Here is a 17,397-nt window from a genome sequence, read left to right as displayed (position 1 = left end):
GAACTGATCACTCAGAGAGAAAGTCAGAAGCAATAAAACACTAATTCATGTCATCGTCAACTGTCTTGCATCGAGCTGTCTGTCACAGTCAGAGAGAGTCTCCTTCCTGCAGGGTCCGCGTGGACAGCAGCAACTCAGCTGCATTTAAAGCTACAAACACTGAAACAGCCCGTTCAGAACAGAACTGAAATCAAAGGTTATAGATGTCTGTGAAGAGTCTCAGTCATCCAGGTCATGGTTATTCTCGTAGTTTAATCGTAACAGCTGGACTTGCTCGAAGACGTTTCATCTCTCATCCAAGAGGCTTCATCAGTTCTGACTGACTAGTTGGGATATAAGCATCTGGAGCTCCCAACTAGTCAGTCAGAACTGATGAAGCCTCTTGGATGAGAGGTGGAACGTCTTCAAGCAAGTCCAGCTGTTACGATTAAACTACCAGAACAAAGGTTATACAGTTACCATAAAATTAACTATCTAACTAAACTGAAAGACACACTGGGTGGGCAGACATGCAAGACTTTCATTAACTTGCTGAAACGGGGCACGATATGGAATGGTTACCTCACCTTGACTTTGTGCAGCACCCTGCCTCTGTCTTTCACAGTGACGGTCCTGCTGGCGATAGTCATTCATTCCTTTTCGGATCACTTTCCGTTACCATTCGCATTCCACACACAAACAATCTCATCGCAGTGAGAACCAACCTCCTAATCCCTGCTATTGACTCAGCTCAGTTCTGCTTACTCAAATGATCCCTTTCCATTAAGTCTTGTATCTGCCAGGATTCTATCACAACCAGCTATATTGATTTTTTTTTTTTTTAATCATTAAAGAGTCTTGGATTAATCCTGAAGAACGTGCCCCTCTCACTAAATGTTCCTCTCCAGATTTTTTTTTTTTTTTACCAGAGAACAGTGACAGGCTGAGGGGTGGAGTTGCAGTGTCATCACTTTATTGTTCACCTTTGAAAGTCTTTGTTTCTTATACAGGAAAATGTGCCCATCTTATGTGTTTATATTTGCTGACCTCCTAATCTTACATCTGGTTTTATCAGACATCACATACATACAGAGTTCATGTTCTTTGTGATACTCATGACGCTCATCCAGGTCGTGCTCCTCTCTCCTGACCCAGCATTCTGTTCCTCACGTCTATCAGGGTTTTATTGCCTCAAACATGTCTTTTAACACCGGTGAGCAGCATGACCACACCATAGAGGAGCATGTCAGTGTTTTCCCAACACTCTTCAACAAACGCTTTAGATTCTGTAGTTTCAGTCAGATACTTGAAGCTGAAATTGTCCTGTCTGCCACGGTTGAGAAGCTTAAAGAGACAGAGATGGAAAAAGGGCAAAGACGTAGATACAGACCAGCATCATCCATGTCCAGGATGATTGAATCCATCATCAGAAATTAATAGCAAACATCGAAAAAGTACAAGAAAATGCTAATGATGACTTATGTTGCACTGAAGCTGTACTTTTAGGGTTGCTATAGTAACAGTCTCCACTTTCCTGGTAAAGTTTTGCTCATGACTTTGGAACTTGAGTGCAGGATTGTGCTCCCACCTTGCCAAAAGAGATTCAGTGAGGTCATGGACTGATGGGTAGCGAGGTCTGGCTCACAGGCTGCATTCTAATCATCCCGAAAGTGCTGGACGGGTGCATGTCAGGGTTCCGTGCAGGCCAGTCTAGTTGTTCCACACCAAACTAGGAACAGCTTTTCCCTTTATTCGCCTGGTTTTGTGCATGGTGGCATTGTGAGGCATAGATTTGCATAGCATAAAGGCTAGGGCCAGGTCAGAAAGGACAAAATCTGTAAGCTGGAGGACCTTCTGATGAACAGCGAGAGAAAAGTTCAAGAACTGCTGGAGGCCGACACTCCTGATAATATATAAGTACTGGAGGGGCTTACCTTAATATTTAATTAGGTCGGGACATTTATACAACATATCATATTGTACGCCATTAAAAAAAGTTTAAGAAAAAGAGGGAACATAGTGGAAGCCGGGGTGAGATAAAATTAAAAAACATAGCAAAGTTTTAGAATATTTACATTATATGTCTGCAGTTTAACTGGAGGGAACGTCAGTTTGAACTGTAAAGGAGGAAATTCTGTCTAATTTCATACAACAGAACGGAAAGCAATGAGCAGCATTCAGCCTTTTAGGTAGGTAAATATCAGCTTTACTTCAAAATATCAAAACAAAAATTACTGTAGAACAACAACATGTCTTTATGTCTGCGGGCGAAAATTAACAGCTAAAACTCAGTTAATGTGTGTTCTGTTCTGTCTGTCTGTCTGTCTTCTGTGGGATCTGTTGTCTGATCGTGATGGTTTAATGAGACAGATCCCATTAATTCCATCTGTGTGTGTGTGTGTGTGTGTGTGTGTGTGTGTGTGTAATAAGGAAAAAGTCTGTATGTACATCTTTGACTTGTGTTCCTTCTCTAGTCTACTGGTAGTACAGCTCCAGGTTCATCCCATCGTGGATTTCATCTGAACAGTCTGAGTTAAGAACAACAGCACAGTGCAAATTTACAACCACTAATGTGTTGAAAGCTGTTTTCATAGGAAGAAATGTAAATCACGTAGCTGATCAACAGAGCAGAACAAAAAACATTTGGTTTCGATACTTTCAGTCATTTTGCTCTAAGCCACTGGAACAGCACTGCGAAGGATGTGAGAGACACATAGACTAAAAATCCTTCTATTCATTGTGGATTTTAGGTTTTATGTTCTATACTTTTTTTTTTTGGTAACATTTCACTTTTTTAAAAATGATTATTTCTGTTGCTTGTGCATCTTTTGTCGTCTTATTCCACTGTTCTGGGTTGTATTCGTCTCCAAATCAGTTTTTCATGCTACATGATGTTTCGTTAAAGTCTACTGCACATGCCATAACACATTTTTTTATCATTCTAAAAATTCTTTCTGTGCATATCTACATCTAATTTGACAATCTTCTTTTACAATTTATTAACATCTAGTTCTTAAAAAGATCACAATCCTTACTTTCCCAGCATGACATGTGAGTAAACCTCTGTGAATGATGCTACAGTATCAGTACTGAGCTACAGACATGTAGAGAGCAGCAGGAAAGATTGTTTAAAGGATACAGTCACCCAGCGACACGTGGTCTTTGAATATGGTGTACCTGTAGAAAGAGAGGAATAACATTTAACTGCTAACAGAAGACAGTAACACAGACATTTGTTAGCATCTGACAGGGTAATGTTTCACACGGGCATCCTACCATTTCTTTAATACGATCTTGTCGTGCCGTGTTCCTGTCTGAGCGGCGATGAGCTTCTTCAGATCCCCAATGGTATCCTCTGAGCTGTAACGCTGAAGTTAAGGAAGCGTGATGGCATCGAAAAAACACTCAGAGACATGCAGTCTATGCTTTTATCAACCAGTAGACCCCATTATAAAGCTATTCTTTTAAATAGCTCAAGCCTACCTGAGGTTAGTCTGCTATAATGCTCCCATTTCCTGTATTCAGCTTTAATAGGTTCTTCTAATACAATTGGGGTATTGATTTGTTTATCTTGGATGAATTTATCAAGGTGACAGCACACACTTTTCTTTGATATAAAAGACAACATGATTAGAGAGTGCACTCACCATTGGTTGACACAGCACTGTGGCTAGAGACATTTTTACTGCGGCTGCAGAGCAGTAAAAGTAAGCTTGAATAGCCAACTTAATGAACAGCTCTTGGAAGACGAAAACATACAGAGTACCGCGATCAATCTTACTTAAATATTTTAGCCACAATTTCAGCAGCAGTTGCAGCCAGTTCAGTACTCTATCAGTTTGTATCATCTGCACCAGTTGCTCAGCGGTCCGTCGCGACTGAAGTGGCTACAACCCACTTTGAACTATTCATTAAATAAACTAAATATGATATATGATGTGTTTCAGTCCAACAAAAATCTGCCTGTCACACACTCAGCGTTCTACACTTGGTTGTTAAAATCATGCACAGTAATGGCTCTCAAACGATTCTGATAATGGAGGAGATTCAAAAACACCCCAAGCCTGGATGAAACAACAGCACATATGGAAGTCACATTCTTTGCATGTTCATTTAAACAGAATGGCAGCACAGTTGTTATTTTTGTTGTAGTTTTAAAGAGTTTGAAAAGTCCTTGAACAGTATTCTTTTTTGACATTGGGTCAATATTTGTGCAATACTTCTACATCCCCTCTGAATAGAGTAGCTGCAGTCTAAACTGTCACTGGAATTGAAAATGCTCTTTTAAAAGAAAAAGAAGGCAGAGAAGAAGAGAAAAGAAAAGTGATAAGACTTGGCCTTAATAGCTGATAATTAATCATAATGTCTTTTGGGTTTAGAGGGTTCATCAGTGTTAGAAAGACTGGCTTAGACTAGAGACTGCGTGAGGTTTTCATGTAGATGTGATGTGCAGCTCCTTAACATGAGAGTGGAATCAAGCAATCATAACACAAGAATTGCTCTTTTTTTTCTCCTCAAGTGTTTTAAAATAATTTTGAATAACTGAGTGAATGTGGTAGTAAAATAAATATTTCAGCACACCACGTAAACAAAGGTATAAGTAGATATTAGCAGGGACTCTGAGAAAAACTCATGTGCAACTCTCGTTCTTTTCTAAAACCCAATAGGTAATTGATTAACTGCAAAAGCACTCTGCAAAATTATCTAAATAATCCATACAGAAATTAGCTCTGCCACTCATCTCAAGTGATTCCCTGTTGTCCGTACGTAGATAATCCAGCTACTCAATGTGGAGCAGAAAGTAAAATTCAGCATAATCTCCAGCGTTTCAGTAAAGGATACTTGCACTTGACTCGGACTTTCTTCCCCAGTCGATCGTTGCAAACAACCTCGATCATCTTCAGATCCTGTCAGCCGGTGGAGACGAAACAAAGTTAGCGCCACATGTGTGACTGTTCAGCAGATTGACACTATTTCCCCACAGACAGCATTAATGATGGTATAGATAGTTACAATTTACGTCTAATAAAGTTATTTTATACACACTGTGGGGAGGAAACAGTGCCTCTGAAGCCAATATAACTGTAGCCAGGTTGTTTTGTTTAGCTAACGTTAGCAACAGCTCACAGCAGCGTCGTCGCATTACTGTTACTGTACAGACAAATGTGAGTAATATTACCAAGCACACACGCTAACCAGGATTATGTCGATTATTGTGTCACTTAACAGAAATTCTGTGTTAGATCTGCCACTCATACCTGTTATTTTCCAGCGGACAAACAAATATTCCCTTCTTGCTGATGTTTTCTGAAACGCTCTCGCTCCTGCTTACCGTAAAGTTGATTTAATAGCGTGTTGGCCTCTCAGCCAATCAAGTGAGCACAATGATGATTGACAGTCTAAATCAACCTATGATAGTACGGAAAACCCCATCGAAGGCGGGCCTAATTGGAAAACAACTTGAACCGTCAACACGTTGCTAACTGTCGTAATCTGCTTAGCTGCAGCTCACTCTGCCACACGGTAGCTACATTGAAATTAAATTTGAAAACGCGGCTGCAGAAAAAATCATGGCAGACGAAGAGAACCTGCCACCTGGATGGGAGAAAAGAATGAGCCGCAGTTCAGGTAATGAAACGTAAGCCACGAGAAGCTAAATGTGCTGGACAGCTAGCTAAATGGCAGTATGTAGTAAACTTAGCTCACCAGCTAGCAGCTCAGCATCGTGGTGTAATGCTGAAACGAGGGAGAAGGAACTGTAAGTTCTATTATGGCAGGGTGAAGCTAGCGATGGGTAAGCCAGTGCTGGGGGTGTCTTTTCTGCAACGTAGTATTTGGCTGTTATTGGGTGTGTTGCTTCATGATGGCGCCATTGCTGATCCATTAACCTGGCTGCTGCAGGGCCCTGCATGACGTCACCCCGCCCAGTGCCTCACCTGCAGACTGGCCGGGCCTCAGCAGGGCTTTATACTGGGCATGTTGGGAGGCAAAAAGCTTCAAGGGTTCAATTCTGTTCGGACATAAACCTTGCACTGTTTCCCCTTTCTCCTATGCAGCTGCCACATCACATGGTGCTGCATCTGTCTCCTGCAGCTCATCTATAGATGTGCCTCGCAGCTCCTTAAAGGTCCCATATTGTGCTGCTTTTTTAGCATGTTAATGAAAGTCTCACATGTGCCCAGAGTGTCCTATTCTATTTTCAGTTAAAAAGATGGTTAGATCACTGTGACTGTATAAGTCCCTGGTTTTAGCCCTGATCCAGACAGGCTGTTTGAGTGGCTGTAGCTTGCAACAACCAGCAAATGCAACTAAACTGCTGCTGGCCATGCCCCCTTCAGGAAAAAGACACTCTCTGTGTCAGTAATTGACAGTATGGAGCAAAATAGTTGACCACGCAGCCTCTGAGATGGACCTAAATGGCATTGTGATACGAGGCTTCTGACATTCTCTCCAAGTATTCATTTTACATAAAATTATTATCGACTTCTCAGCACAGCGGTTGTTTTTAACTCATTTGTATGATGAATTTATCAAACAATGTTATAAAATTTGTATTCTTACAGGAAAACGGTTGTGATATACTGCTGGTAGTCATATTGTGTTCTAGTCATTGTTTCATGCTTGCCTCATTGTCTGACAGCAGAAATAGGAAGCTATGCAAATGAGAACAGCTTTGTTGTGAATTTGTCTGTAATAACATGCGGTGTATGTGAGCACAGGGAGAAGGAGAGAAATTAACAGATTTAAACACTGGCTGAATTAGGTTGCATTAAAGCGCAACATGAAAACACAACAACTCATCCAATCCTTGTCTATTGAGGGCTCCAAACCGCAACCAGTTGATTGCTCTTACGGTCTGTGTCTGCCTGGTGCCTCAGACTAGCTCTTTGGCTGATGTGTGTTTAAAAAGGTAGTGATCTGTATCTGATTATTTAAAAAGAAAAGAGAGAGGTCCGACACTGACACCTGATGATCAGAGTTCAGGTGCAAGCAGAGAGACGTATAGCTATTCATTCAGTTACAATGGCTAACACAGAGTTAGGGCTGCAAAATTAAATGAACATTAATGACAATAAAGATTTTAGTTTCGTACTATGACATGAACACGACCTACTGTGGTATTTGCATTTAAATGAGGTCTTCTCATGTAATGCACCTACATGAACTGTTTTTGTCATTCTCAGTGAAGAACACATGTAGAAGAAAAATCATTTGGACAAATCTGCTATTAGAATGCCCTAGTTTACTCTTTTAAAGTCACTTATGGTCTCACACCTGTCTGAGCTCACCACAGCCACCGAGCAGCAGTTACCGCATCCTGCAGTGTGGGGCGTTCAGGGAACATCGGTAAATTGTAGAGTCTGTTGATAAGAAAATGTTCAGCAAGTCATGTGTTTTGCCTGTGACCGGGTGGAAGGTGAGACCAAATCAGAAAGTTGGTCGCACTGGTAGTCTGGACCCTGTTATTGGTGGCGAATTGGTCTATTAGTCATGTTTCTAAAATGTCTCTCAGCACTACAGTCTCCACGTAACCCTGACCTGTGGCCATATGACCAAAGCTAACGGTTATGTTAGCCACGTCAGCCACACTGTGTGCTAACGCTAAGAATTGTCACATTGTTGTGGGTCTTTAGTTCCTCCGGCGGTAGGAATGCATGAAGACCTTTGTATTCACTCTTGTAGCTAACAGCAGAACATTTGGTGTGTTTTATTTAAGGCCAAAACCTTTTAGAGTTAGCAGAAACAAGCTCTAGAGAACAAACAAATGCAGTGTGCTGAGATGCAGCTGCTCTTTCTGAAAGTTCACCTTGAAGCGGTGGGCAGTGAGGGGGCAGGATTGTACAAAGTTTGAACTGGATCACTTATGGTTTGTGATGGTACATACATAAGACATAGGTCAGATTCGTACTGGCTGGTCTAGAGGCAGGGCAGAGCTGCTATACTTTGTCACTGTAGTTTGAATGTTGTCAGAAGCATCCAACAACAGTTAGGGTCCTGCTGCTCCTGAACCTTAGCAGCGCTAACAGCTATGGCTGCTGTCTGCTGCCAGACACTCAGCTTGTGCGTTTTAAAATCTAAACATGTTGCATTATTTTAAGCCTCAGGTAGCTCGCTAAACCAGACAACCACCAGACACATGTTTAACAACTTTATGCTGTGGAGTTCTTCAGCACAACTGCCACATTTAGCAGTTAGACAGCAGGGACGTGTACTTATTTTATGGTTTTAGGGACTCTTATGGGTGGTCAGCAAACACACCTGTAACTTCATCTCATTGAGCAGTGAGAGGCTCCAACTGATGGTGCAACCAGATATTACAGCACATCTACGATACCTGTTGTAACATGCATGTTCTCTGTCTTTTATCTTACCTGTTACTTTTTAATTATTAAATGAGTAGCAGCAGTTAATGAGTTAAAAAATAATCATTAGCATCCTTAGTAGGGTATTCCAGACATCCTCCTCCCAGCAACTTCCACATGAGACCAGATGAGATCAGTCACTTCTAGATCTTCTCCAGGATCTCCTCCCAGTTGTACCTAGAAAAACTTCCCACCAAGAGTAATCCTAATCAAATACTCGAACCATCTCAGCTCCCTTAGATCCCTTTAGAGCTCTTTGCATTTAGATGTTTTCCCCAAATCATTTCGCTGCAATCATTTTTTTATTTTTTTTAAGGGTCAAATGTGTAATGCGAAACAGCAAGGTATCTTTCTTAGTCAGTTTTGGTCGTTGTGGTTTTCTTGACAATAATTCTGCAGCTGTGTTCTCATGCACTCTGTTTCCAGCAAGAGAAGCAATGACAAACTTACTGCATGTTACCTGCCCAGCATTCAGTCACAGCATCAGTGCCTAGCTGTTGAAGAAAGTGCCGCATTTAGATGCTAGCACACTAGATCTAACCGTCAGGAGTTGCTGGAAACCAGCATGACTTCAGAAGAATTCAAATGTGGCTGCATGACAACTGGATGTGTACAACAAGCAGCTGTTTGCTGACACAGTTCGGGAGCCACCAATTCAGATTTGTCTCTCCTGCTTCCAATACCTCAGTGCAGGTTTGATCTAATATTAACACTGTCTTTTTCTTCCCCCCACATTTACAATCTGTACACCTCACAGCGTGGAACTTGTTGGAGGTAATTTTTGTGAAGTCTCATGAGGCCTGGAACAGCGGAGCTGGCCGCCTGCTGTGTCTGACTGAATGCAGCTGATGGGAGAAACCGTGAATTTCATACGACTGACAAAGAAACTGTATTTTATCTGGATTGGTCACAGCCGAGACACAATCTGCTGTAATGAAATGGCACTGATGCATGTCGGGGATATTTAATCGGAGCATCTCCGATCACAGTTACCACAGCGGCTGTACATCATGATGGGTCAATGTTGTGTTTTCAGCCTGTTGTGTTTAAAGAAATCAGAGAATGCAGCTTTAATGGCTGTCCGTGTTTCTCCCTGCAGGCAAGGTTTACTACTTCAACCACATCACCAACGCCAGCCAGTGGGAACGTCCGGTGGGAGACGGCCGCGGAGAGCCAGACAAGGTTGTGTTTAATGTTTAGTATGTGAATGGGCTCATTATAATATTAACAATAAACTTTGATTATACAGTGCTTCCCTATGAATTACAAAGTACCTTACAGCACAACGTATAAACAAGCCTGAACTAATTTAGTGATGTGATGATTAAAATTAATGAGTGTACGAGGCCTCTCGCAGCTGCCAAAAAATAGATTTAATGCTGCGGAGGGTTGAACTTCTAGAGAACAGTGACATCTAGTGGTTAGCACAAGTGATCCTTGTATACTACAGAAGTGCTGCAGTGCGCTCAGATTTTTGTGCCATATGCCAGAGTAATGTGTGACGCTTTAACGAGCATGATTCACGTGGATCGTTTGCAATAAGCTTCAGTAAACGAGCATCAGGGTCCACATATCAGACACTTGTGCCAAAGCAACATTAGAGATGAGGTGAAACGTAAAAAGACTTTTAATGTAACAGATGTAATGTACTTGGTAGAACTACTCAGAATACGTGTGAGCCGAGAATAAGAAAATCAGTCTCGTCAGAGATCGACTGCATAGTATAGGGAGATCAGAGAGGTTTTCAATATTTTATCCAATTTCCATATTAACTCAGTTTTATGAGAAATCCAATATGTTTGAATCCTTTGAGCCCCAAAGTCTGCTGGTGGGTTTGAAGGGCAAGACAAGGTTTTCTTTTCTTTCTTTTTTTTTAAATCACCCAAATTACATCATTTATCAGGGCCAGAAACTGTAAAAACAGTCCTTGAACTACTCATCTAAGCTTGAAATTGTTGCTTTAAATTTCATCAAAATCCCTTGATGCTACATGTATGATTTAAACATTCACCAAAACAATAGCTTGCTCTCACCAAATTCTGTTTATGCTGCACATCAGACATTTTATTGCAGTGAAAAATGAGCCCACAGAGCAGAAAATGCCCAGAAACTGCCTGGGGTTCAGAGGGTCAAACTGTCATCTGTAATGTTAACATCTGTCTGCCTCCTGCTACATAATAAGCTGAAAAGAGCACATGCATGGTTAAATATACTTTCTCTATTAACAAAATGTTTGTCGCATGTTCCCCACTGGAGGGTTGTGTTACCACTGACCGGTGGTGTTGCTGTTGATCACAACTTTACCGTAAACTAAACATAAATCCTCTAACAGAAGTCAACACCACACTTCCTTTACGGTCTAAACAGCACAAAGTATAACTTTACCAAACATCAGCACAAGCGTATTGTATTTACACAAAATTAGAAATAAATAAAGTCTATCAGTGCATTTTTTTGTGCTTTTTTAACATTTTGATATCAGAAAATAGTGAAGAATGTCCATCATAGCTTCAACATGACTTAGCTGCAACTCATCATTTTTATGATGTGATAATTATTTCACAAAGAATCCGTTTCTTTTTTGTTTATAAAACAGTTCAAATGTATTCATTTACAACAGTAGGACAGACCTCCACATGTACACAGCTCAGGGAGACACCAGATGATGGTGCTTTCTTGTTTAGAAACCTCCAACTGAAGCAGATAAATGAAACTCAACATTGTTTACACATGTGATTTTCATTCTGCACAACATGGGAAACTCATAATAGGTGTTAATAACTGATACCTTTCCAGTGAGCTGTTGTGAGTAAACCTTTATTAAAGCGTCACAGGTTTGACATCCTCTAACTAGACTTGCATAACAGAGCTAATTAACTCAAGGGCTGTACACAGCAGGTTAATTGATTAATTACTAATCACTGCTCTATTAAAAATGCTCTACCTAATTAAAGAAAGCTATTACTTACAACTTGTATGTCATTGACTAGTTCCAGGAAAAAAAAGACTCATCTAACTCAATAGGCCACATGTCTGGTGTTGATTCTGGGGTGTGTTGACGCTGATCCTTGTGTTACTTTCACTCACTCAGGTACGCTGCTCTCACCTCCTGGTGAAGCACAATCAGTCGCGTCGGCCATCGTCCTGGCGGGAACAAAATATCACGCGATCTAAAGACGAGGCCCTGGATCTCATTCAGAGTAAGTGAAACAGAGCGCAGAGCGAGAGGGGACGTGATTCGATGGATCGATAAATGTAACATCTTCTCTTTTCTCTGCAGAGTACATAGAACAGATCAAGTCTGGACAGGAGAAGTTCGAGTCTCTGGCTTCTCAGTTCAGCGACTGCAGCTCAGCTAAGAACGGCGGTGATCTGGGACTGTTTGGCAGAGGTATACACATCATCACATCCGTAGCCCTCCAGCAGCTTGGCTACCTCAGCTCAATCTCTCATTTTAGATCTCTTTCATGTGTCTTTTTGAACCGATGAACAATGTTCTTGAGGGTTACTCTCCATATTCTAAGACAAATTCATCCAGTGCAGCAGCTGGTATAAGAAACTGAATCCTTCGTGATTTTGGCTTGCATGAAGAAACTCCAGCTGCAGCACCATAGGGACTTATTTACCCATAAAACTCTCTTCTTATTTTGTTTTGCTGTCTCCCCCCCTCGGCTGCAACCTCTAGACTCATTCGTGGGCTCACCTCTTCTGTCGAGCCCTGGCATTTAGCCCACAGGCATCTCGGGCTTATGGGAAATGGTGTTCGTTAAAGCCTACAAAAAAAAAAAAAAAAAAAAAAAAAAATTTTGACTTGAACAATATTAGTCTCGCTACACCTGACCTCTCAGACCTTAACAACCGAGCCAGTGTATGATTGTTTTGGGAGGAGGTTTGCACTTTCTGCAATAGCAGCCCTAAATAAAACACCACAATGAATTCTGGGCACAGAGGAGTGTTCATGTGAGTGTGTGGAGAAGCAGGGATGGGTATGTGTCGACATATTCGTATGTCTGCTTTGTCTGTTTCTGGCTTGTGTACGTCTCTTCATCTTCTCCTCTGAGACATGAACATGTGCAGTTTGTGAATACAAATTTCCCATCGTGGGATAATAGCTGTCTGTCTTTTAGATTGTTTTTTCGAACCACTGCCATCCTGATTTAGACACGTTAAGAAAGCATCTGTTCCAAGGCAGCATGTTTAGTTGTTAGCTTAGGGTTAGGGTTTTGCATGCGGTTTCCTTTCTCGTGGAAAGGAGAGCGCGACGCTTGTATCACTGGATGCTGGATACATTTTAAAGATTTTTATATTTTTTACAGCGGCAGTAAAAAATAAACACTACAAAGCAAAAGAACCACAAATGTGGAAAGAACAGTCTGCTGATGCAAATTAACAGCCAGTTTATTCCAACAAGTGTTCACTGTATTCAAAGTCAGATGTAATTCCTTCCTCTGTGCCACAGAGCCCAACTTTCAGCAAGACACTTAAAAGCAAGTCATTGAGCCACAGTTTTTACTCATGTGGCCTCATTTTTCACTGCGGTGTGAAGTCCTGCTCCTACGGAAACAGCACAGCGATGACCAGAAGTATAGATTACTAAAAAATGTCTTTAGTGCAGTGGGACACAGTTTTGTCATAAATCATAAAAAAAAGAAAGACAAGTTATTATTTGTGCAACAATAGTGTTTTTTTTTAAATTTGTAATAAACACATTTAACATTACATTCCAGTTTTCCCCGGTTTTTCCTCTTCTTGGGAAAACATACATTTGTAATTTGCACCAGTACTTGTCTCCTCTCTGCAGTTCAACCAAAACATACCTGATTTTTTCTCATGCGAGTGTCGGTTGCATCTCAGTGACGAATAGATTCACGGTTGCATCAGCGAGCACAGAATATTTCGTTTTTGCAGAATCTGTTCAGAGCTTTTTTTTCTATTTTTTAAGCATTTAAAATAAAAATTAGACTCGCTCCAATTTGATAACATATCTCATTTTTAAGGGGCTACAAGGTGGCGCGTTGGTTAGCACCGTTGCCTCGCGGCTAGAAGATCGCCGGTTTCTGCGTGGAGTTTGCATGTTCTCCCCGTGCAGCGTGGGTTCTCTCCGGGTTCTCCGTCTTCCTCCCACACAGTCCAAAAACATGTTGAGGTTAACTGGTGATTCTAAATTGTCTGTAGGTGTGAATGTGAGTGTGCTTTTGGTTGTCTGTCTCTAAGTGTAGACCTGTGGTAGAATGCTGACCTGTCCAGGGGGTCCCCTGCCTTCACCCTGAGTGGGATCGGCTCCAGTCCCCCTGCAACCCTAGTGAGGATTAAGCAGTGGATACATAATGGATGGATGGATGGATCCCATTTTTAAGCTTAGACTTGGTTTAATTTCCCCAACAGAACGGCACATCACAGTTCAGTAGTTCAAGTGGCTTCGTGGCTCAAATCAAAGTTTTTTAATTTTGTTCTTTCAAACCTTTCAGTGGGTTTTATATCAGAGAATTAAAATGAACAATGTAGTTGATTTTCTCACTCTCTTGGGCTCTGAGTGCCCATAATTGCCCAGCTCCTCTATCATGTGCATTACCGTATTTAAACATAATGTAGTGTTTGGGGAATCCTTCACTGTAACTCAGTGGTTGAGTTGTTAGGATGCTTACAACAGAAACACAAATGCTTCCAAGTTGTGAGTCTCTAGTTTAACTCCCGGCCACCACAGACCTTTGCTGTGTTTTAGTCCCCTGCTTGTCTGTCTTTCTCCACTGTTCCTGTTTAGTAAAGGCAAAAAGGACCCCTGTAGTTCTATATAAGAATAAAAACTGCAGTGTTCAGCTGTTTTAGAAAAAACTGTGACCCCTATCTAGAGATATACATCTTTGTAAATGCCAATGAAAGGATACTGACTTCAGAACGTATTAGGACACAAACTGACTTCAACAGATATTCATGGATATTAAGGCCCGTTAGCTTTGAACATTCAGTTTTCAGTGTTTATAGCCATTAGACAGCATTGAGCATCTATTATTGCTGAATCTCCATAAAGTCTTGAAACTGAAAGCCAACTAAAAGGAAACTGGGAAATAGCTGAAAAGACAAAAAAAATATGTAGTTGCTTAAAGAAAAAAATTTAGAGGGAAGTTTGGGAAATTTGGCATTTCTGAAATGATCTGTTGTTTTGGATCTGTGTACTTGGTTGTAGGGAAGTCCACTGAAATCAGTGCTTCCTTCAATGCTGTTCCCCTAAAGTTTCAATTTGTTGTTCTATTTGGAGACTAATTTCTGGCATCGCTGCTCTTACTTCCCAGCACTGTGCTGGCAGGCCTCCAGTTTAATAGTCCTTAGTGGTTCTGTACAAATGACACACCCGAGCTTGAACAAAGAAATAATTAAATACGGTCATGACTCGATAACCCAACACTAAATGTAAAACCTTCTTTTATGTCGGATAGCAAGGCTGTCGGATTGTCAAGATGGAGGTCGAGATACAAGGAGGGCTTGATGCTTGAAGGCTCATTTGTTGTTAATTATTATTCATAGTTGTTATAAAAACTAGTAGGTCTGGTCCCAATAGCACTTTCTGGTCTCTGGATATTCAGACCCAATTCATGATGAATATCAGAATATTCAGCGCTGTCAGGGGGACACTTCCACCCTGGGGGAGAGCTCCGACGGGGTGGAAGTGGCCGGAACGCACAGGCAGTACTTGGCTACTGATGCCAGTTTAGTTAGCAGTCACAGTTCTGTTTCCACCTTTGGTGGCGGCGGCTACGCCACTCCCCCGCTGCCACCAACATCCGTAAAAACACTGAGCATGCTCGCTGCGTGTGACGTCGTGTCCTCTTCTTCGCTTGCGGGACACTTTTGGGTCGTATGAAGTTCACACAGCAGATCACAAACAAGTCGAATGTGAGTGTGCTTGGTTGTCTGTCTCTAAGTGTAGCCCTGTGATAGACTGGTGACCTGTCCAGGGTGTCCCCTGCCTTCACCCTGAGTGGGATCGGCTCCAGCCCCCTGCGACCCTAGTGAGGATTAAGTATAGATAATGGATGGATGGATGGATATATGGTTGTCTTTCCTTTTCTCTCCATTAGGTACATTGTAGATATGATTCTATGTTTCACTGAATTGTAGGTTTTCACTATGGCTCTGATGAATCCATTTTTATCCAGGTTTACTTTGTGTTTTACTCCTCTGTCATAAAAGGGTCAGTGAATTCTTATGTGAGTGTAGATAGTCTGTTTATTACTCTAACGTGCTGCATCTGTGTTTCTGTTTCAGGTCAGATGCAGAAGCCTTTTGAAGACGCCTCCTTTGCTCTCAAAGTGGGAGACATGAGCGGTCCTGTTTTTACGGACTCTGGCGTCCACATCATCCTACGCACTGGTTGAAAGGAAGACGCCACGCACTGTACTTTCCTCTTACATCTTCACGCACACACAGCAACACACACACACACACACACAGTCCAAACCAACCAAGCCTGCGATTAATGACAAACGCCACCCAATAAACAAAGCTTACAGCCTGTGTCGCATTATTTTAGGCGGGATCGTCTTGACCTAAGCACCATCCAACATGTATGAATAATTTCATTACACTGAGCATCCAGGAGTGTTTGCGATTATTCCTTAAGACCTCAAGCTTGTATTAACCGGAGAAATGCAGATATATAAAAACATGAGTGCCTGTGGACGCCAGCGCCTCGTGGAAACCGTTTCACTTGAGTGAAGTTTAATAATGCAAAAGCTTGTTATTGGTATGTGCATGTCTTCAAAAGGACCATTCACTTTATGTTTCCCTGTAACCTTTCCCACTTCTGCTGTTTGTGCCAAAGCAGCTCCTCTACCTTTCATTATTATTATTTAGGAAAATGGTGTTTAAAATGCTTTTTAACCGCTGCAGATGCCTGCAGTCGGAGAAAGCACTCACCACTTAGCAAGGATTCAAGTTTTCTGTCATTTCTGAATATTTAGTTATTTGTTTTCATGATCCAGTTTGAGAAGTGCATGGTTTCTCCCCTTGGATATGCCACGACGGCACCATAGACAGCTTGCAGGTTTTAACTTTAAGCTCCACAGCTTTTAAAAGCATCGATGTTCAGATGAACTATTAACACTGTTGTGTCATTGGGGCATAAATGAATAAAAACTTTTTTTTTTGTAAGTCTTGTGTGTAGTTTCTCATTTTTATGTCTTTGTCAGAAGACATCAGACGTTGCCTCAGATCTGTGTGTGAAAGTTGTTTTAAAAAAAAAAAGGACTCTAGCAGATAAGAGGACTTCTTAGAATTTAAAGAATCCCTTGGACTTTAACTAAAGGTCAACTATCTCTATGACTGGGGGATCTGTGGAATATGAATTAATCGATGTGGGGAGTTTGGAGGCCAGGTTCACACCTTGAGCTCTTGTTCACGTTCCTCGAGATATGCCTGAGAAGTTTCTGCATTGTGGTGGGATGTGTAGTCCTGCTGTGGGAAGCTGTTACCATCATCATGTGTTTGGTCTGCAGCAGTGTTAGGGTGGGTGGTAGCAGAACGTTGCAGTGTAACAAGATCAATGTTGTTCATTTTGCCTGTCAGTGGTTTTATTGTTGTGACTGATCAGTGTACGCTCTACATCCTGCAGGTCTTGCTTGTCTTTGATGCGTGCAATAGTGAAAGGTAGCTACTCTGTATAAAGACTGAGCTGGAGGCCTTGTAGAAGCCAAAAATGTAATAACAGCCGATAACGTAACAACGACCAATAACGTGATTTGCACTTTTTAAAATGTAACAGGGCAATAACGTAATAACTGGCCAATAACGTTTTAAAAAATCCTGAACTGATTACGTAGTGTCTTTTGGCCAATAACAGAATAACTTTTTATTGGTTCAGGACTTTTATTATGTTCATGTTGCCATACGTAGAAGATCTTACGGGGTCCACTGGACCCCAAGAAGGAATATGTGCAAAATATTTGTTGGTATTCATTATAGACTTTTATACCATGTTTTAAAAAAAAATCTGATAAGTGGATTTAATTTTGGTTCCAAATGCATGACAAATGCCCCTCTTTTTACTTAAAAATAAATA

At 41.3% G+C, this 17,397-nt stretch overlaps 2 protein-coding genes across 2 annotated transcripts; one reads left to right on the top strand and one right to left on the bottom strand.

Annotated features, from left to right (window-relative positions):
• Positions 1-2,162: 2,162 nt before the first annotated feature.
• On the bottom strand, positions 2,163-5,327 carry ubl5 (ubiquitin like 5). The gene is made up of 5 exons (XM_008292449.1): positions 5,238-5,327; positions 4,822-4,886; positions 3,256-3,339; positions 3,119-3,156; positions 2,163-2,498 (listed from the first exon to the last, which is right to left on the bottom strand). The coding sequence occupies exons 2-5, from the start codon at positions 4,875-4,877 to the stop codon at positions 2,455-2,457; spliced, it is 222 nt and encodes a 73-aa protein (XP_008290671.1). The 5' UTR covers positions 4,878-4,886; positions 5,238-5,327; the 3' UTR covers positions 2,163-2,454.
• Positions 5,328-5,458: 131 nt separating this feature from the next.
• On the top strand, positions 5,459-16,490 carry pin1 (peptidylprolyl cis/trans isomerase, NIMA-interacting 1). Its single transcript, XM_008292448.1, has 5 exons — positions 5,459-5,607; positions 9,442-9,524; positions 11,434-11,542; positions 11,623-11,733; positions 15,606-16,490. Exons 1-5 carry the CDS (start codon positions 5,550-5,552, stop codon positions 15,713-15,715), a joined length of 471 nt encoding a protein of 156 aa, XP_008290670.1. The 5' UTR covers positions 5,459-5,549; the 3' UTR covers positions 15,716-16,490.
• Positions 16,491-17,397: the final 907 nt, after the last annotated feature.

Source organism: Stegastes partitus, unplaced genomic scaffold (assembly GCF_000690725.1).
Source record: "Stegastes partitus isolate 25-593 unplaced genomic scaffold, Stegastes_partitus-1.0.2 Scaffold811, whole genome shotgun sequence".
Lineage (NCBI taxonomy): Eukaryota > Metazoa > Chordata > Actinopteri > Pomacentridae > Stegastes > Stegastes partitus.
This window is presented reverse-complemented; position numbering and strand designations above follow the sequence as displayed.